The sequence below is a fragment of the Nicotiana tabacum genome, chromosome 10 (assembly GCF_000715075.1).
Source record: "Nicotiana tabacum cultivar K326 chromosome 10, ASM71507v2, whole genome shotgun sequence".
NCBI lineage: Eukaryota > Viridiplantae > Streptophyta > Magnoliopsida > Solanales > Solanaceae > Nicotiana > Nicotiana tabacum.
In genome coordinates this window covers 155,125,830-155,142,878 of record NC_134089.1, presented here as the reverse complement: position 1 = coordinate 155,142,878, position 17,049 = coordinate 155,125,830, and the positions used below count along the sequence as shown (strand labels likewise).

General features: G+C 40.4%; 1 protein-coding gene across 1 annotated transcript; it reads right to left on the bottom strand.

The window, feature by feature from the left end:
* Nucleotides 1–4,979: 4,979 nt before the first annotated feature.
* LOC107767020 (uncharacterized) lies at nucleotides 4,980–16,306 on the bottom strand. Its single transcript, XM_075223422.1, has 2 exons — nucleotides 15,563–16,306; nucleotides 4,980–11,842 (listed from the first exon to the last, which is right to left on the bottom strand). The coding sequence occupies exon 2, from the start codon at nucleotides 7,394–7,396 to the stop codon at nucleotides 6,710–6,712; it is 687 nt and encodes a 228-aa protein (XP_075079523.1). The 5' UTR covers nucleotides 7,397–11,842; nucleotides 15,563–16,306; the 3' UTR covers nucleotides 4,980–6,709.
* Nucleotides 16,307–17,049: the final 743 nt, after the last annotated feature.

Sequence of the window (17,049 nt, the reverse complement as noted above, 5' to 3'; positions counted from 1 at the left end):
AGTTCAATAACAAGCCATCTCGTGGCATCAAAACTAGGCCCTCGGCCTCATATCAATCAAGCCACCTCATGGCGTACATATCTCAGGCCCTCAGCCTCATAATCAGTATCAAATGTCTCCTCACAACATAGGCTCTCAGCCTTACTCAGTTAAAAATCATCACAAGCCACTCGGGCTATAGTAAAACAGTGTTTCTCTGCCCAAAACATCATTTAAAATATTATTTAAGTATTAAAACTGAGTAAACATGGCTGAGTACAAAAACAATGCAAAAAAACATGACTGAGTTCAAGTATATAGTCAAAACACTGAGGAAATATTAATAAAAATCTTCGAAGGGTTCAAATAGTTGGCACGAAGCCCAAATATGGCATTCAGCCCAAATCATGATGATAGCAAATAGATTTCAGTCAAATACACGGTAAAATACTCATTCGGGGATGACTAAGTCACAATCCCCAACAGTGCATGACCCCACGCTCGTCATCCAGCATGTGTCTCACCTCAATGTAACACAACAATGTGCAAATCCGGGGTTTCAATCCCTCAGAACGCCATTTACAATCATTACTCACCTCGAACCGGTCAAATCTCTAGCTCGCGATGTCTTTTCCCCTCGAACCGGCCTCCACTCGGGTCGAATCTATCCAAAATTAGAACTAGGATGTCAAAATATGCTAAGGGAACGAAGCCTAAGCGAAAACAATCAATAAAGGGCACAAATCCCGAAATTACTAAAACCCGACCCCTGGGCCCACGTCTCAAAATTCTGAAATTTTTACACCAATAGATTCCTTATCTTCCCATGAGTTCATCAAAAGTTCTCAAATCCGACCCCAAATGGTCCTCCAAATCCCCAATCAAAGGTCCAAATTTCCAAGCCCTAGTTCTTCAATTTTTAGCTTAATTTCCATGATCTTCTAGGCGGAATTCACATAATAATCGAGTTTTAAGTCCGAGAATCTTACCTCCCAACGATTCCCCTTGAATCCCTCTTCAATCTCCTTCAAATATCTCCCAAAATGACAAAATATGGAGGAAATAAGCCCCAAAATTGCGGACAAGACGAGCTTAAAAATATTCTGCCCAGGCATATTTTCCTTCATCGCGATCATGCAACATCCCTCGCGATCGCGAAGAACAAACCTTCAGCTCCCAAAATTTCCTCTATGTGAATGCGATCAAGCCTTCGCGAATGCGAAGGGCAAAATTTTGCAACAGCTGAACCTGCAACTTCTGCAATTTTCTCAAGTTCAAAATGATCCAATTGACCACCCGAAGCTCCCCCGAGGCCCCCGAGACATCAACCCAAGGCACCAACATATCCTAAAACCTTATTCGAACTTGTTCCAATCTTCAAAACACCTCAAACGACATCAAATAAACCAAAACACATCGGATTCAAGCCTAAGTTTCTAAAATCTTCCGAATTCCGCTTTTGATCAAAAACCTAACCAAACCACGTCTGAATGACCTAAATATTTGCACACACATCCCAAATGACCCAAGGAAGCTACTGCAACTCTCAGAATTCCATTCTGACCTCTATATCAAAATCTCATCTATCAACCGGAAATCGCCAAAATCTCAACTTCGCCAATTCAAGCCTAAATCAACTCCGAACCTCCAAAACTCATTCCGATCGCACTCCTAGGTCATAAATCACTCTCGAATCTAACTGAACCATCGAAACTCACGTCTGATCCCTCTAACATATAAGTCAACATCCGGTTGACTTTTCCAACTTAAACTTCCTTAAAAGAGACTAAGTGTTTCAAACCTTACCAAAATCATTTCGGATTCGATACGACCAACCCAATACCACAAAACACGGATAACAAAGCATAAATAAATAGAAATGGGGAAAACAGAGCGGTAACTCATGAGACAACTGGCCGGGTCGTCACACATGGTCAGGCTGCTTCTTTGACTTTATGATCACATTATGTACATAAACCTCAATCTCCTTGTATATCATGTTGTAACGACCCGACCGGTTGTTTTGAGCTCTAGCACGCCATTCAATAGTTTGAGGCCATGAATAGCTTTACTACAGGTATTATGACTTGTGCGCATGATCGAAATTGAATTCCGGGAAGTTCGGAGTTGATTTGGAAAGAGAATTCTCATTTCGGAAGCTTTAAGTTGAAAGAATTGACTAAGGTTGGATTTTTGAGTAAACGACCTTGGATTCGGGATTCGAAGGTTCCAGTAGGTTCGTATAATGATTTTGAACTTGGGCGTATGTCCGAACTGGGTTTTGGAAGACCCGGGAATGTTTCGGCGCCTATTCTGGAAGTTAGCATTTTGAAGGAATTTCATAAGTTTGGGTTTAAGTACATTTCAGTGTTATCAATGTCTGTTTGGGATTCCGAGTCTCGGAATAGCTTTGTATGGTGATTTTGGTGTTGGGAGCGCGATCGGAAGTGAATTCGGAGGTCCGTGGGATCATTTTGGAGTCATTTGATTAAAGATAGAAATTTGAAAGTTTTTGAGGAGTTTGACCGGAAGTGGACTTTTTGATATTGAGGTCAGAATCCAATTCTGGAAGTTGGAGTAGGTCCGTAATGTCGAATGTGACTTGTGTGCAAAATTTGAGGTCAATCGGAGGTGATTTGATAGGTTTCGACATCGAATGTAGAAGTTTGAAATTCTAAAGTTCATTAAGCTTGAATTGGAGTGCGAATCATAATTTCAATGTTGTTTGATGTGATTTGAGGCCTAGAGCAGGTACGTGTTATGTTATGGGACTGGTTGGTGTGATTGGATGGGTCCCGGGGGCCTCGGGTGTGTTTCGGGGTGGTTTCAGATCATTTCGGGCTGTTTTGCTATAGCTGGTGCTGGTGTCTGGTGTTGTTCTTCGCGTTCGTGAGGATATTCTCGTGTTCGCGAAGAAGTATTGGGCTTCAGGGATTTTGTTCTTCACGTTCGCGAAGAAGAAAATCTCTGTTGCGTAGGTCTGGCTTTGGAGGCTCATATCTAGCAATCTATAAAGAATTTGGAGATAATCCAAAATGAAAGTTGTAGCTTTTTGTGTCTCGTTTTCAGAAATGTAAACCATTTATCATGTGGATTTGTGTACAAAACATTATGGCTGGTACACTATAGGTTGTCTGGGAAGATAAAGAAGAAATTTGTGTTGCACATGGCTGAATTTGGTGGCTTATATTTCGAAATTTATAAGGAATTGGTAGATGCCCAAAACATAAAAGTTGTAGATCTTGGTGTCTCGTCTTCGAAAAGTTAAACCATTTGTCATTTGGAGTTTTGTACAAAAGGTTATGGCTATTATACTAGAGGTTATTTGAGAAGAGTTTGGAAAATGGTTTCTGGGAATTTTCTTCTTCGCGTACGCGATGGGGGTCTCGCGAACGCGAAGAAGAGTCATTTGGGCAGTGTATAAGTGTAAAGAAATGGGTTTGGCTCATTTCATCGTATTTCCTCCATGGGAGCGTCCTAGGAGCGATTTTGGAGCTCCATTTTCATCATCCATGTCAAGGTAAGTGATTCCCACCTATTACAATTTAATTACTTGGATTATATCTAGATTTTAACATATAAAATCATGTAAACTAGTAGAAATTTTGGGATTTTGAAGAAAACCTAGGAAATTTGTATTGTTCGATTTTGACCACGATTTTGGACATGAAATTGATAGCCAATTATATATTTGAGTTCGTGAGGTTGTGGATAAACTTTATCTTCGAAAAATTTCGGAATCCGGGCACGTGGGCCCGAGGGCGATTTTGTTAACTTTTCGAGCGGAATTGGGATTTTATATAAATTGAATTGTTAAGAGTATTAGGGTGTATTTTCATTGGTTTTCCCGTTATTTTGCTAGATTTGGAGCGTTGGGGCATCGGTTTGAGTCGTCGGAAGGGGGTTGGAAGCTGGTTATTGGACTTCGGAGCGAAGTGAGTCTCCTTTCTAACCTTGTAAGAGGGAATTGTCCCCATATGTGAAATAATTGGTTATGTGCTCCTACTTATGGGGGCTACGTACGCATGAGGTGACGAGAGTCCGTGCGTAGCTACTATTATGTTTAAGTCCGGGTAGTCTAGGACCCAAAAGCATGCTATACTTGGAATATTTGTAATCTTATTGACATTTTAATTGCTTAAATCCTATCAAATTGGTAAATGAATTTCTAAAAGGATTAAACTTCATTTTTCTTAAATCATTAAAAGAGAATTAGCTTTTGTTGGAATAAACATTCCCTAATAAACTCTTAATTGGCTATTTGACTGTGTGTATCTATGTGTGCCCGCATCGCATGTATGATTCGTGAGCAGGGTATTTGTTTATTTATGTTGATCGCGTCGCATGTATGATTCGCGAGCAGGGTAATAGATGCATCTATGGTTCGGGTCATTCGACCCTCGGTAGTGCACATTTTACATTTCTGTTGGATCGGGTCGTACGACCTCGGCATGAATTGTGCATGCTTGTATTGCTTGCCTTGAAACTTATTGAAGTTGTTATTGCCCCTTCCCGGCTTGAGAATATGTGTATAAATGATGAAAAAGTAAATTTAAAAATTTCACATAAAAGAAAGAATTGTTTACATGTTTCACCCTATTGAATTACAAATCCTGTTTATATAAATCCTCGATTCATTATATTATATTATGGACGTATCATTATTGGACCACTAGTAAGTGTCGAAGTCGACCTCTCGTCTCTACTTCTTCGAGATTAGACGGGATACTCATTGGGTACACGTTGTTTTCATACTCATACTACACTTGCTGTGCATTTTTGTTGCACAAGCACATGCATCACTAGTTTCCTGGCGGGCGTAGCAGCATGGTTGATGCGGAGACTTAGGTGAGCTGCACTTCTCGAGACAATCCGCAACCAGCAGAGTCTCTTCCAGATTATTGTATTTATTTTCTATCCAATTTGTGTTCCGGACGGTTGTTGTATTGTATTGCTTCCTAGAAATAGCTCATACACTTGTGACATCGGGTTCTAGGATAGTTATGGGGTATTTTGTATTGACTTCTTGACATGTATATTTAATTTGAACTAAGTATCTTTTACTAGTAAAAATTGAAGAAAAAATTAGAGTTTTTCACAATTGTTTAAATAAAAATTTAATTAAGTATTTATGGTTGGCTTGCCTGACAGCGGTGCCTGGCGCCATCACGGGCCTTAGTGGATTTTGGGTCATGACACATGTCATGAAATATGGTAGTCATTGCCCTCATGTAAGTTGTCCCAGCATTCTTCAAACCAAATGGCATTACCCGGTAGCAATATGTTCCCCATGGCGTGATGAATGTTGTCTTTTCTGCATCTTCCCCATCCACCAAGATCTGGTGATATCCCGTGTAGCAATCCACAAAAGACCCAATCTCATGCTTGGCACAATTATCGATCAGAATGTGAATGTTCAGCAATGGAAAATCATCCTTTGGGCTCGCTTTGTTAAGATCATGGTAATCAACACATACCCTGGTCTTACCATCTTTCTTTGGTACTCGCACAACATTAGCTAACCAAGTGGGATATCGAGTGACCCGAATGACCTTTGCATTAAGCTGCTTTGTGATTTTTTCTTTGATCTTCACACTCATGTTAGTCTTGAACTTTCATAACTTTTGCTTGACAGGAGGGAATGTTGGATCAGTTGGGAATTTATGAACTACTAGATTAGTGCTCAGGCCCGGCATATCGTCATATGACCATGCAAAGACATCTTTGTACTCAAAAAATATTTTGATTATTTCCTTCTTAATTTGCGGTTCTAGATGCACACTTATCTTAGTTTTCCTAACATTATCCTGGTCCCCTAAATTGATTGCTTCAGTTTTGCTCAAATTTGGCTTTGGTTTTTCTTCAAATTGTTTTAGCTCTTTACTGATTTCCTCAATTGCTGCTTCTTCATCATATTCTGTTTCATCATCATATTCTACTTCTTGGATTATTATTTCAGAATTAGATTGGCTTTTAAGACTTGGCTATAAATTCCTCATGCATGTCATGTCATTGCAACTAGCATAAAAAGAACTGTACAAAAGAAAAACAAAATGAAACACTATTAGAAATACTGGAAAACGGGAAATTGCATTTCATTGAAAATAAAAGGATAGAAGGGTTTGAACATCAAAACAAGCAAAAACTAAAAATCTAGATTACAACCCTGAAATAACCCAGATAACAGAAAGGAAAACAAATCAGACTACCAAAACTCCTTCGTGGTGGGGAGAAGAGTAGCTTCCCAATTGCTAAGCTTCACGTTTGGCCCAACGAGCTGCACATCTGCTTTACTAGAACCTTTACCAACTTCTACCATATTGACCTCATCGAACAGACTCTGGAAACTCTTGATCAGCTCTTCATCAACATCGACCGCAGGTTTTGGGATTGATGAGGTTGGAGGTTTTTCGGCCCCAGACTTGATAAAAGACTTAGCGATGTGTGGGACAGGCTTGGGGAGTGACCATACCTTCTGTTTCGGGTTTTTAACCCTTTTCACATCCTTCTCTGTGGGCATGAATCCCAAACCAAATGTACCAGGATTCCCACTGGGGTGCACTGGATGTATAATACCCTACAGAGATTAGCCCAGACCCTTGCCCGGTACAAAACCATTCTTTAACATTTCATTCGCTACCATGACAGACGCAAAGGATAGCTTAGGACCCGAAATACAATTTCCTTCAGGAATCTTCTCAACAGGCGTTGTTTCGAACGTTTGATAGACTTAAGGTCCCTTATCATCTTCAACTTCAATAAACGGAACAATTGTGTCATTACAAAATGACAAGTCCTCATCACCGTGCAACACTATTTCCTGCCTGTCCCATTCGAACTTCACCATTTGGTGCAGAGAAGATGGGACTGCCTTAGCAGCATGTATCCAGGGCCTTCCCAATAACAGATTGTAGGAGACAGCCACATCTAACACTTGGAATTCCATGGTGAACTCAATTGGCCCTATCGACAATTCGAGCATTATATCTCCAACAAAATCTTTACCTACCCCATCAAAGCCTAGAACACACACATTGTTCATGTGGATTCTTTCGGTGCCAATCTTCAATTTTGCAGAGAAAAGAGGGGGGTAAATATTCGCACTAGAGCCATTGTCAACCAAAACCCTTGAGGCGATGGAATCTTTACACTTCACCGTGATATAAAGAGCTCGGTTGTGTTCTGTACCCTCCATAGGAAGTTCATCATCTGAGAAAGTGATCTTGTTTACTGCGAAGATCATGCTGGCTATCTTTTCCAAGTGATTCACTGTGATCTTATCAGGGACATATGCCTCATTCAAAATCTTCATCAGGACCCTGCGATATTCATCTGAATGTATTAGCAAAGACAAAAGAGAAATCTGAGCTGGTGTTTTCCTTAACTGCTCCACAATGGAATAATCCTGCACTTTCATCTTTTTCAGGAACTCCTCAGCCTCTTCTTCGGTGACCGATTTCTTCACTAGAACTGGATTATCTCTGAGTGTTTTAGCTTTCCTTTACTCTTCCGAGGCAAAGCATCTCCCCGAACGAGTTAATCCCTGGGCCTCATTAACTTCCTCTTTCACTTCCTTCCCCTTATAGGTCACTATCACCCGCTCATAGTTCCATGGGATAGCCTTGGTGTTGACCATCGGCAGTTGGGTCACTGGTTTAATGATGATAGGGGTAATAGGAGACCCCTTCACAACTATGATAGGCTTACTTGGAATCCCTGGAACTACCACTTTTGAACTTTTCGGACTTGCCCCAATATCTTTCGAAGGCCCTTTCATGACCAACACCGGTGGATTCAAATTAAGCGAGCTCAGCTTTTCTGTAGCCCCTTTAACTGTCAAGGGCTTTGCTTTGGTAGAGTCTGAAGCTTTAACCAAATTACTTTCATTGGCCCGAATCATCATGATGGACTTAGAATACTTCTTGGGCCCCCATCCTTGTGAACTATTTCAATCATATGCATTTCATCATGGGCCGGCAATGGGTTCTGATTGATGTTGGGTGCTTTCGGAGTTTGGACCACAATTTTATTTGTGTCGATAAGCTCTTAGATGGCGTTTTTCAAATGCCAACACTTTTCTGTATCGTGCCCCGGAGAAGCAGAACAATATGCACAACTGAGGGAGTAATCTAGATTCTTTGGAGGAGGGTTTGGCAATTTTTACTCGATTGGCCTCAACACGTCCATCTGCCTCAATCTCCGGAATAGACTGGTATAAGATTCCCCAAGCGAGGTGAAAGTTTTCTTCCACTGCAAACTTTCATTTTTGAATACTGGCTTGGGTTAGAAGCCTGGACCGGCAGGGTTTCGGTATGTTTGTGGAGGTGGGTAGGCATTTTGTGGAACTGGGTAGGTATTTTGTGGGGTTGGGCGCCGTTGTGGGTAAGAAGGAGGTTGAGTGTATGATTGGGTGTGGTGGACATGGTATTGAGGTGGCTTGACAAAATACTGAGGTTCTAGTGATGGACAGTAATGTTGAGGTGGATTATATGGAGTTTGGGTGTAGGTTCGGGAATAGGGTCGAGGTTGGGTGTAATGATGTTGTGTACCCCTCGGACCGCCGTTGCAACATCTTCTTTCTTCTTCTTTCCTATTACTCCTCCAGTACCTTTCTGAATTGCTTGGGTAGTTGCTTTGATAGCTGAGTAGCTCATGATCTTTCGATTTAAGCCCTTTCTTCTATCATACCTCACATCTTCACTACCTCGTTGAAAGACTTACCTATGGCCAATATCAGATGACCAAAGTAAGTAGGCTCCAAAGCCTAAATAAAGTACTCTACCATTTCACTTTCCTCCATCGGAGGGTTGACTCGTGCTGCCTAATCCCTCCAACAAAAACCATATTCCCTAAAACTCTCACTAGGCTTCTTCTCTATCTTGGTCAAAGACGACCGATCTGGAACAATTTCTATGTTGTATTGGAAATGTCGGGCGAATGCTTGGGCCAAATCATCCTAGGTATACCATCGGTTGTGATCCTAACGAGTATACCACTCTAATGCCGCGCCACTCAGACTCTGGCAAAAGTATGTCATTAACAGCTCATCTTTCCCACCGGCTCCTCTCATTTTGCTGCAAAATCCCCTTAAGTGGGCCACGGGGTCTCCGTGCCCGTCATACAAGTTGAATTTGGGCATTTTGAACACAACAGGTAACTGGACATCAAGGAACAGACATAGATCTTTGTAGGCTACACTCACTTGGCCTCCTAATCCCTGCATATTTCTGAGCGATTGTTCCATGCTTCTCACCTTCCTGAACATCTCCTCCTTTTCCGCGTTCTTGGGTGGTTTCTCAGTTTCAACATGAGGCTCAAATCGAGGAGTGTAGGAGTAAGGATTTGGGACTTTGAAAGTGGGTTTCGGGGCATAGTATTGGGTATCTCAAGCTTGGAATGCGGGCTCACTAAAGGATCGGTGGAGGGTAGCTTGTGGAGGGGGTACAAAAATAGGAGCAGATGTCGGAGCAAGGTACGAGGTTGTTTGGCTGGTGGAGCATGAAAAATTTGGGCCGAAGTGTCGGGGCAGTTGTGGTAAGGGGTAAAACCTGGTGCGTGTTATGGGGAAAGATCAACGGTATTAGGCATCTGGGATTGGGAGAGTGGTGGAATGAAAGCATGGTTTTCTGTGTAGTTAGTAGGGAGTGAGGGTGGAGGGTATCCCTTAATCTAGGCCTGATATATTTTCGTCATCTGATGCTTCAACCTTCGGACCTCCTCTTGCAGATCCGATTCCTACTGTTTGGAACTTTGACCTGGTGTTGTATGGATGACTTGCCAGGATGCCAACAAACTAACCACCTTCATGTTGTTGAAAAAAGTAACAGAGTAAAACAACACAAAACCACAATATTAGCGTTAGGGCATTTATATTATAATAATATCACGTTACGTGCAATGCACCTAGCAATAATTAGTGGTTCTAAAATGGTTTGAGGGTCGCAGGGTCATATGGAATCATCCCAATTTTCTCATTTCAATCCTTGCTTCTCTTTCTTTTCTAGCACCTCTTATCATTTTCTTCTCACTCTTTCTCTCTTGTTTTTTTTCTCTTTTCTTTTATTTTCTCTTAGTTTTTAAAAAAAAATTATTCGATCGAACCCGATGTAGGTTGTCTACGTATCATGTCCCTTATGAATCAGACCAAGCGTAGTTCTGGAAAAGTGAGAGAAAATAAAATAAAATCTTTTTTTCATTTAAAAATTTTGGTTTACAAAATGGGAGGTACGAGAATGAAAGACTGACTGACTCAACTACACTACGACAAACTCTAACACTAACTTCAGTACTACTAGACAAGGCTAGAAAATAAAAGACGACATAAATAGACTCAAACCATGTGAATAATAACAGAAATCCTCCTCAATCAACTCCTCGATGTGATTCCCCCGATTGGGATGGTCCCGAGCTATCCGTCATGCTCAAACTCTGTAGCATGCCTCGTAAAGAAACACTGATGCTGGGAATAAAGACCCTGGCGTGTTCCCCTGCATCCTGAAGGCCGACCCTAATAAAATATTGGCCATGTTGCTCCACGTTTGCTGCCAATCCCGCAAACTGAGACTTTATCAACTCATGCTTATCCCAAGGATCTTAGTCCGATGCCTCCTCAAAATCATTTGTCTGAACTACCCGACCCCTAAGCTGTGCTGTCAATGGGATGCTAACCCCTAGTGGGAAGGACTGTAACCAGATCAAGTACTCCTGAGTACACTCGGGCCTGCCAACGTCCTTTACTAATGTATTTTTCTTCATCCTCTTTGCATTGTTCCAGTATTGCACGTACTTGATTTCATCAGCCGACTTTTTGCTAAAATTCATGACGTGCCTCCGAAGATTCAAAGTTGGAGGCTTCTCTTGTCTCCTACCCAACTATCGCATCACCCTAATGGGAGTGTACGGCTTGACACATTTAAGTCCTATCAATACCAAGAAAGGCTGCATGCGGCATCCTGCCAAGATCTTATCTAAAGGTAGCCAAAGGTAAGCCCACAAAACATTCCTATTTGTCCTCAACCCAAGGAACTCAATCCAAGCTGTGACGCCTACTGGGTATGTAAATTTAGGAGATTTCATCCTACGCTCGATGCATACCACCCGATCCCTCAAGGCACGATCGATGGGACAAAGTAAGGAAGTGGTGTGCAAATGCTCCATCATCCACAATTGTAGCAAAAGGTTACTTCTCTCAAAATACCTGACACATCCCCTAACCTCACTCAGGGCTCGATACAACTCTGCTAAAATCATCGGCACAACGGCAACGAATTTGCGTTGCTTCTCATGAAATAGTGCCATCACCACTGACTGTAGACGGGTGCTAATGTGCCTCTCATCTAATGGAAAAACCAATAATCCCAACAAAGCAAGGCTGAAAGCTTTGAGGCGACGTCTTTGCCACTTTGCCTTGGTTGTGCAAAACTCATCCCAAAAGACGTCAAAATATCATGTGGTCCAAATCTAGCAAACAAATAATCTAAGGATATCCGGGACTGCTCGAGGCATCTTAAATGCTTGTTGTCTTTCAGGCCCAGGTCGCTGAGGAATCTTGTCCTAGAATGGTCTCGGGGAAGTATCATGTCCTTGCCTATATAGCTTAAACGAGTGAGACCAGATATTTCCGCCAAGGTAGGAGTCATCTCACACTCTCCAAATCTGAAAGTCAAATTTTGCGGATCCCAATAGGTCAGCATCACCTCCACTAAGTCTGGGCGAGGAGTGGTATCAAGAAGGGAAGAGAGGGTGAACAATTTCTGCATTAACTCAGGCTGCTCTAACAGCGAAAATAATTTCCACCACTTGATCAACTTCCTAGGAATCTTTACTACCATCAGCACTTTGGATCTAGTCAGCGGGTCCATACCTGAATGAAGAGAACATAGTTAGCGACTCGGGACACTACGTGACACCACAACATTTCCTAGAGGACAGATGCACGACATGATTTGGCTATATTTTACAAAATGGCCTAAGTGGCCGAGGGTGGCTATTAGTGCAAACTTAACAAAGTTGACCCCTAATACATGAAAAATACTCAATTTAAAGCTTACACGGCTCCAACCTTCCAATAATCATGGCCTTAAAAATTTACTTTGCGGAAATAGCTCATTTTGCAAAACGGCCGATATGGCCAAATGTGGCTAGGGATGCAAATACGATAAGGACGGACCTTAAAGTGATATGACACTGAGTTGTGGTCTCAAGATCCTAAGACATGAGTAATTGAACCACTTTTACAAAAATGATCCCATTTCTCAAGAATGGCCGATGTGGCCAAAAGTGGCTGGACACGCAAATTTTGCAAAATAGCCCCATTTTGCAACAAAGCCGATGTGGCCAAAAGTGGCTAGATATGAAAATTCAACAGGAATGGGCCTTGAAGTAAGGAGACACCTAATTGTGGATTCTAGACTCTCCAAACACGGTTCAACAAGCCACTTCGCAAAATAGCCCCATTTTGCAACAAAGCCGATGTGGCCAAAAGTGGCTAGATATGCAAGATTTGGCTAAGACCCCGCGAAGCCAAGAACCTAAGTCTTACTAAAAAAAACCGAACCCTGTGTGGGTTGCCTACGTATTCCACCCCGAAAGACGAGAATCAGGTTCACGTAGTTCGTGAAGATTGGACATCGGAGAAAGCTTTTAAAAAAATGCAACTAATTTGGAGAAACTATATTTTTTTTGTCTTTTCGAAAGATTATAAAGAATTTAAAACCTTTTTGTATTTTCTTTTTTTCTCCTTTTTTTTGATTTTTGAAAAATGATGGAAAAGTGCAAAATCTTTTTGGATATTTCATTTTCAAAAAATTTTTTTGGTCTTTTCTTGAAAAAGTTGTGAAAGAAAAATATAACTAGGCCCTACTTGCTTCATTTTTCACCCTTCTTCCCAAAACATCGGTCCGCCAAATGACCTTTCCACCCTCGTAGATGCAACATTTAGCACATAGGATGATTAAATGTCATTTTGGGCCACGGGTTCTTTTTGGCATAATTTGGATAGGCCTCTTACGACGGGACACGGTGGCTGGGACCGAGCCCTGCTAGGTTTAAATGACATGATGCAAATAAGAATGACCTAAAGGCTGATCTAAGTTTGGGGTTCACTAAAAAGGCAATTCGGGGGGAGCGTATGGTCGATGGTGGCTGCTCAAGCTTTCCACCCACTCCATACGTCCGACGGCCCCCCTCCTAAAATAAGGGTGACTCAACAAAGAGTTTGTGTACGCGACGCGTACTCCGAGACTTGTTGCAGAAAGAATTGATGGGGTAATGCATATGATGACAGTTATAAAGTAGTTACATATAAAGGAAAAACTGTAAACACATAAAACAACTAGCAAATAAAGCGACATAAACAAAAATAAATCAAATAAAGAAAACCTCAACCGAATATTCTAAAAAGCCAACAAAATCAAGTAGCAGCTCGAACCTGCAACTCCCCAGCAGAGTCGCCAGAGCCGTCACACCCCTTTTTAACCAACTCACTAACCCTCTTAAATATACATAAAAAGATTTGTAAAGCTCAAAAAGGGTTTTAATTAAAAGTGACAAAATTGTGTTCAAAAGGAAATAACTCAGAGTCTCCACCTGACTTTAATTTTGGTGTGCCAGGTCACCGTTTTTTCAGAATATTTTTTTTCCTTTAAAACACTTTTTACTCCAAAACTAAGTCTACACCAGAGATTTGGGTAAGGGGGTTCATTTGACTCGGGGAGAAGGTGTTAGGCATTCCCCGAGTCCCGTAACTAGTACGGTTGCACACTTGATCAAGTTGGCTTTAAAATATTCGAATTGAGGTAACAAACATAGAAACGAGAAAATAAACACACAAGAGGCTCGAGGTCGTTCTCACCTAAAAAAATAAAAATAAAAATGAAAATAAAATACTACGAGTTCTACTTTAGGCCTCCAAATACAAGCACTTCGGGGCATACCCCGGAAAATATATACAAATTGCGCAGGGGCATTCCCCGGATAATAAACTAAAAGAAACGACCTCTTGCCTCAACATAAAAATAAAATAAAGGAAACCTAAGATTTGCCTACCCGAGTGATAACGGCCCAAAACATGCTGCTAGCGAACAAAGAAATGAAATGAATAAAAAGAAGCTAAATAAAATAACTCATTGCATGCTCTTTTAGTCTTTTTAGTTTATTTTTAGACCAAGCCCAATCCTAAAGCATGTAGTTTAACTGAATACTAGTGGGCTCGATCTTTTCCCAATTCCCACGACCCGACAATCAAACAAATATCCACTAGACAATAGAGAATGAAATTCCGGACCATACAAAGAGAGAAAAGTATAAAGCAACAAATAAATATATGGTCAATCAAAATATGATAAGAGCCATCTAAAGTCCCATTAAACACATTTATGCGCCTCACTTCTCAATTCCCGAACTTCCATCTATCAGAAACACACATGTTTACATGCTCAAAATCATGAATTCCAAGTTATGAACTTCAAAAAAAGAAACTTCTCACATAGAAAAGCATTTGTGCCAAACTCAATTAACATGGTGACTTGAGAAAATGAATTAGTCCTTAACAATTCATTAGATCAACAAAACACAAAGATATCCTTCAACAGAATGCAAACTCTCCGGCCATTGGAAAAAGAAAGCCAAAATTTAAACCAAGTTCACCTACGTTCCAATTTAGTGAGTCAAATTTCTGGGCAACATTAACACTACCCAAGGATACCAAGCAATCTTACAACAAGGACTATCCGGGAACCAAATTTCTCCTTTTTTTTCTTTTTCTAGGTAAAAGGGTGACTCAACTGAATCAGCAGAAAAACGAAAGAAGAATTCGGTCTTTTTTTTTATGTTGAGGCGCATGTGTAAGCACATAAATGTTTGGACAACAGTAACTGCTATATTCATGACAAAATTCATCGTTATCAGCTTAGCTCAACCAGAGAGATGGCTTAAAAAATCCGTATAGAATCATTTATTAGAGAGATAACAAGATTGTAAGAAAGAGTTGAACTATATCTAGCCCCAACGACCAAACCTATACATCACGACAAGGGAGAAACAAGCCTCGCTATAGGGTACGAACTGAATTGATTTATAATACGATCTGACTAAACCGTAGCAAGGAGTTGTAACAGTTCTAACTGCCGAGTAAAACTGACCATGACGACAACAATCAATGAACGCCAAAGAACAATTTCAGAACTCAGTTGGCACTTAGATTCAATCAAACAGTTTAAAAGATCACATAGGTAGCAAGTATATGGTTGCTTGAAATTGTCTTTCATTTGCAGTCAAAGAACTGATGTGAATCGATGCAAAACACGGCAGGGAACATCAAAGGACGATTTCAGAATTCATATTTTTAGTTCCAATTCAACCAAACGAGCAGAAACATTCATAGAAACTGCAGCGATCACAAGACGACTTCACACTCTTGTTAACAATCACAACAAATTCAAGCTTCATATTCTAATCTCAGAAATCAGTACTTAATCTTAAACAAACAAAAATCAAACAACTTCTAACCCCACTAAACCCCTGGCTCTCATCATATTTGGATCGAACCTTTAAACATAAACGAAGAAAAGAGGAGAAGATGAACCTGAGAATCGAAAATTTCTTCTAAATAGCAGAAGGTAAGAGATTCGACAACAAAGCTTTGAACCCGAAATCCAAGTGAGGAAACAGGAACAACTTCAAACAAGGAACCATGATCGAAATTTTCCAGCGGACAGTAATTTGAAGCCTCAAACTTGAACACCTCAGGCAATCTCCATGTTTGCAACTGAAATCCAGATTCAAAAGAAGAAATAGAACAAGTAAAAAGATATATATCTATATTTTTTTGGTTTTTCTGAAGTTTTTAAGACCTAAAAAAAATTAGAGAGCAAGATGATCGATTGTTTAAAAGCCCTCTTTTTTTCTCCCAATTGTCGTCTATCCGAAAACCCTCAAAATGGGAGTATTTATATGAACTCTCGAAGGTTCTCTTCCTCTCCTCCAAGAAAACCTCAAAACCGTGTAGACCCCTCCAAAAACCAAAAATTTGAAAATTTTTTTGGTAAATAAAAAATCAAAAAATGGAGGTCTTGGATCAAATCCTTGATCCAATGGATCCCATTTTCCAATTTTTTATCCAAAGGCTTTGGATTTGCTTCAAAAAATGAAAAAGAAAGGAAAAAATGCGTAATAATGATGAGACTCGGTACAGAATGTGTGACGTGGAGGAAGGAGAGAAGAGAAGGGGGACCATGAGTGAGATTAGGTTGGAGTTATGGTGGTTTGGGCGCGGCAGAGATGGGGTGAAGAGGTGGGCGCCGATTTGGGGATGGATCTTTAGGTTTAGGGTTTGTCTAAAATAAGATTTTATATGGTGGGGTTGGAGGATAGGGGTCATTGGATTAGATGGGATAAACGGTTAGGATTTAAGGAGGGAGTGGGGCGGGTAGGCAGGCGGGTCGCGGGTCAAGGGTATTGGGTGAGGGGTCAATTAATCGGTTAAATGACATTGGGCTGATAAGGGCTGTTGGGCTCAGAATTGGCTAAGAAAAGTTGAAAATTTATTAAACCCAATTTTCTTCTAATGCAGTATAAAATACTTACAAAAAGATAAAGTCCTCCTAATTAATTAGAATAAACAATTAAAACAAAATTAAAAGTTAAAAGTGAAACTATTTTTGATATTTTTCAAGATTATATTAAAATAAAGTTAGAGGAAAATAAATAAAATTTCTAGTAAAATAAAATCGTATGACTACAAAACATTAATTAAATTATTTTATATAATTTTTTAATTACTTTTTTAAAAAAAAAAATTGTAATTGAAGTCAAAATAGACTAAAACTCTAGTTAACCCAAACTAATATTTAAAATATGCAATTAGTATAGCTTGAAGACATATCGGGTCAAAAATTAAGTGCTTACATATACCACCAGCCGCACTAATGCTGAGAAAGCGTTCAAGAATCCATAACCAGGATGCAAGGCTTTTTTCACAAAACACCGATCTCAGGTGACGCTGAAGACGATACCCAATTAATTTAAACATCGAAACTCCTTTACTGCTCATCCGAGCTCGTGGCATCATTG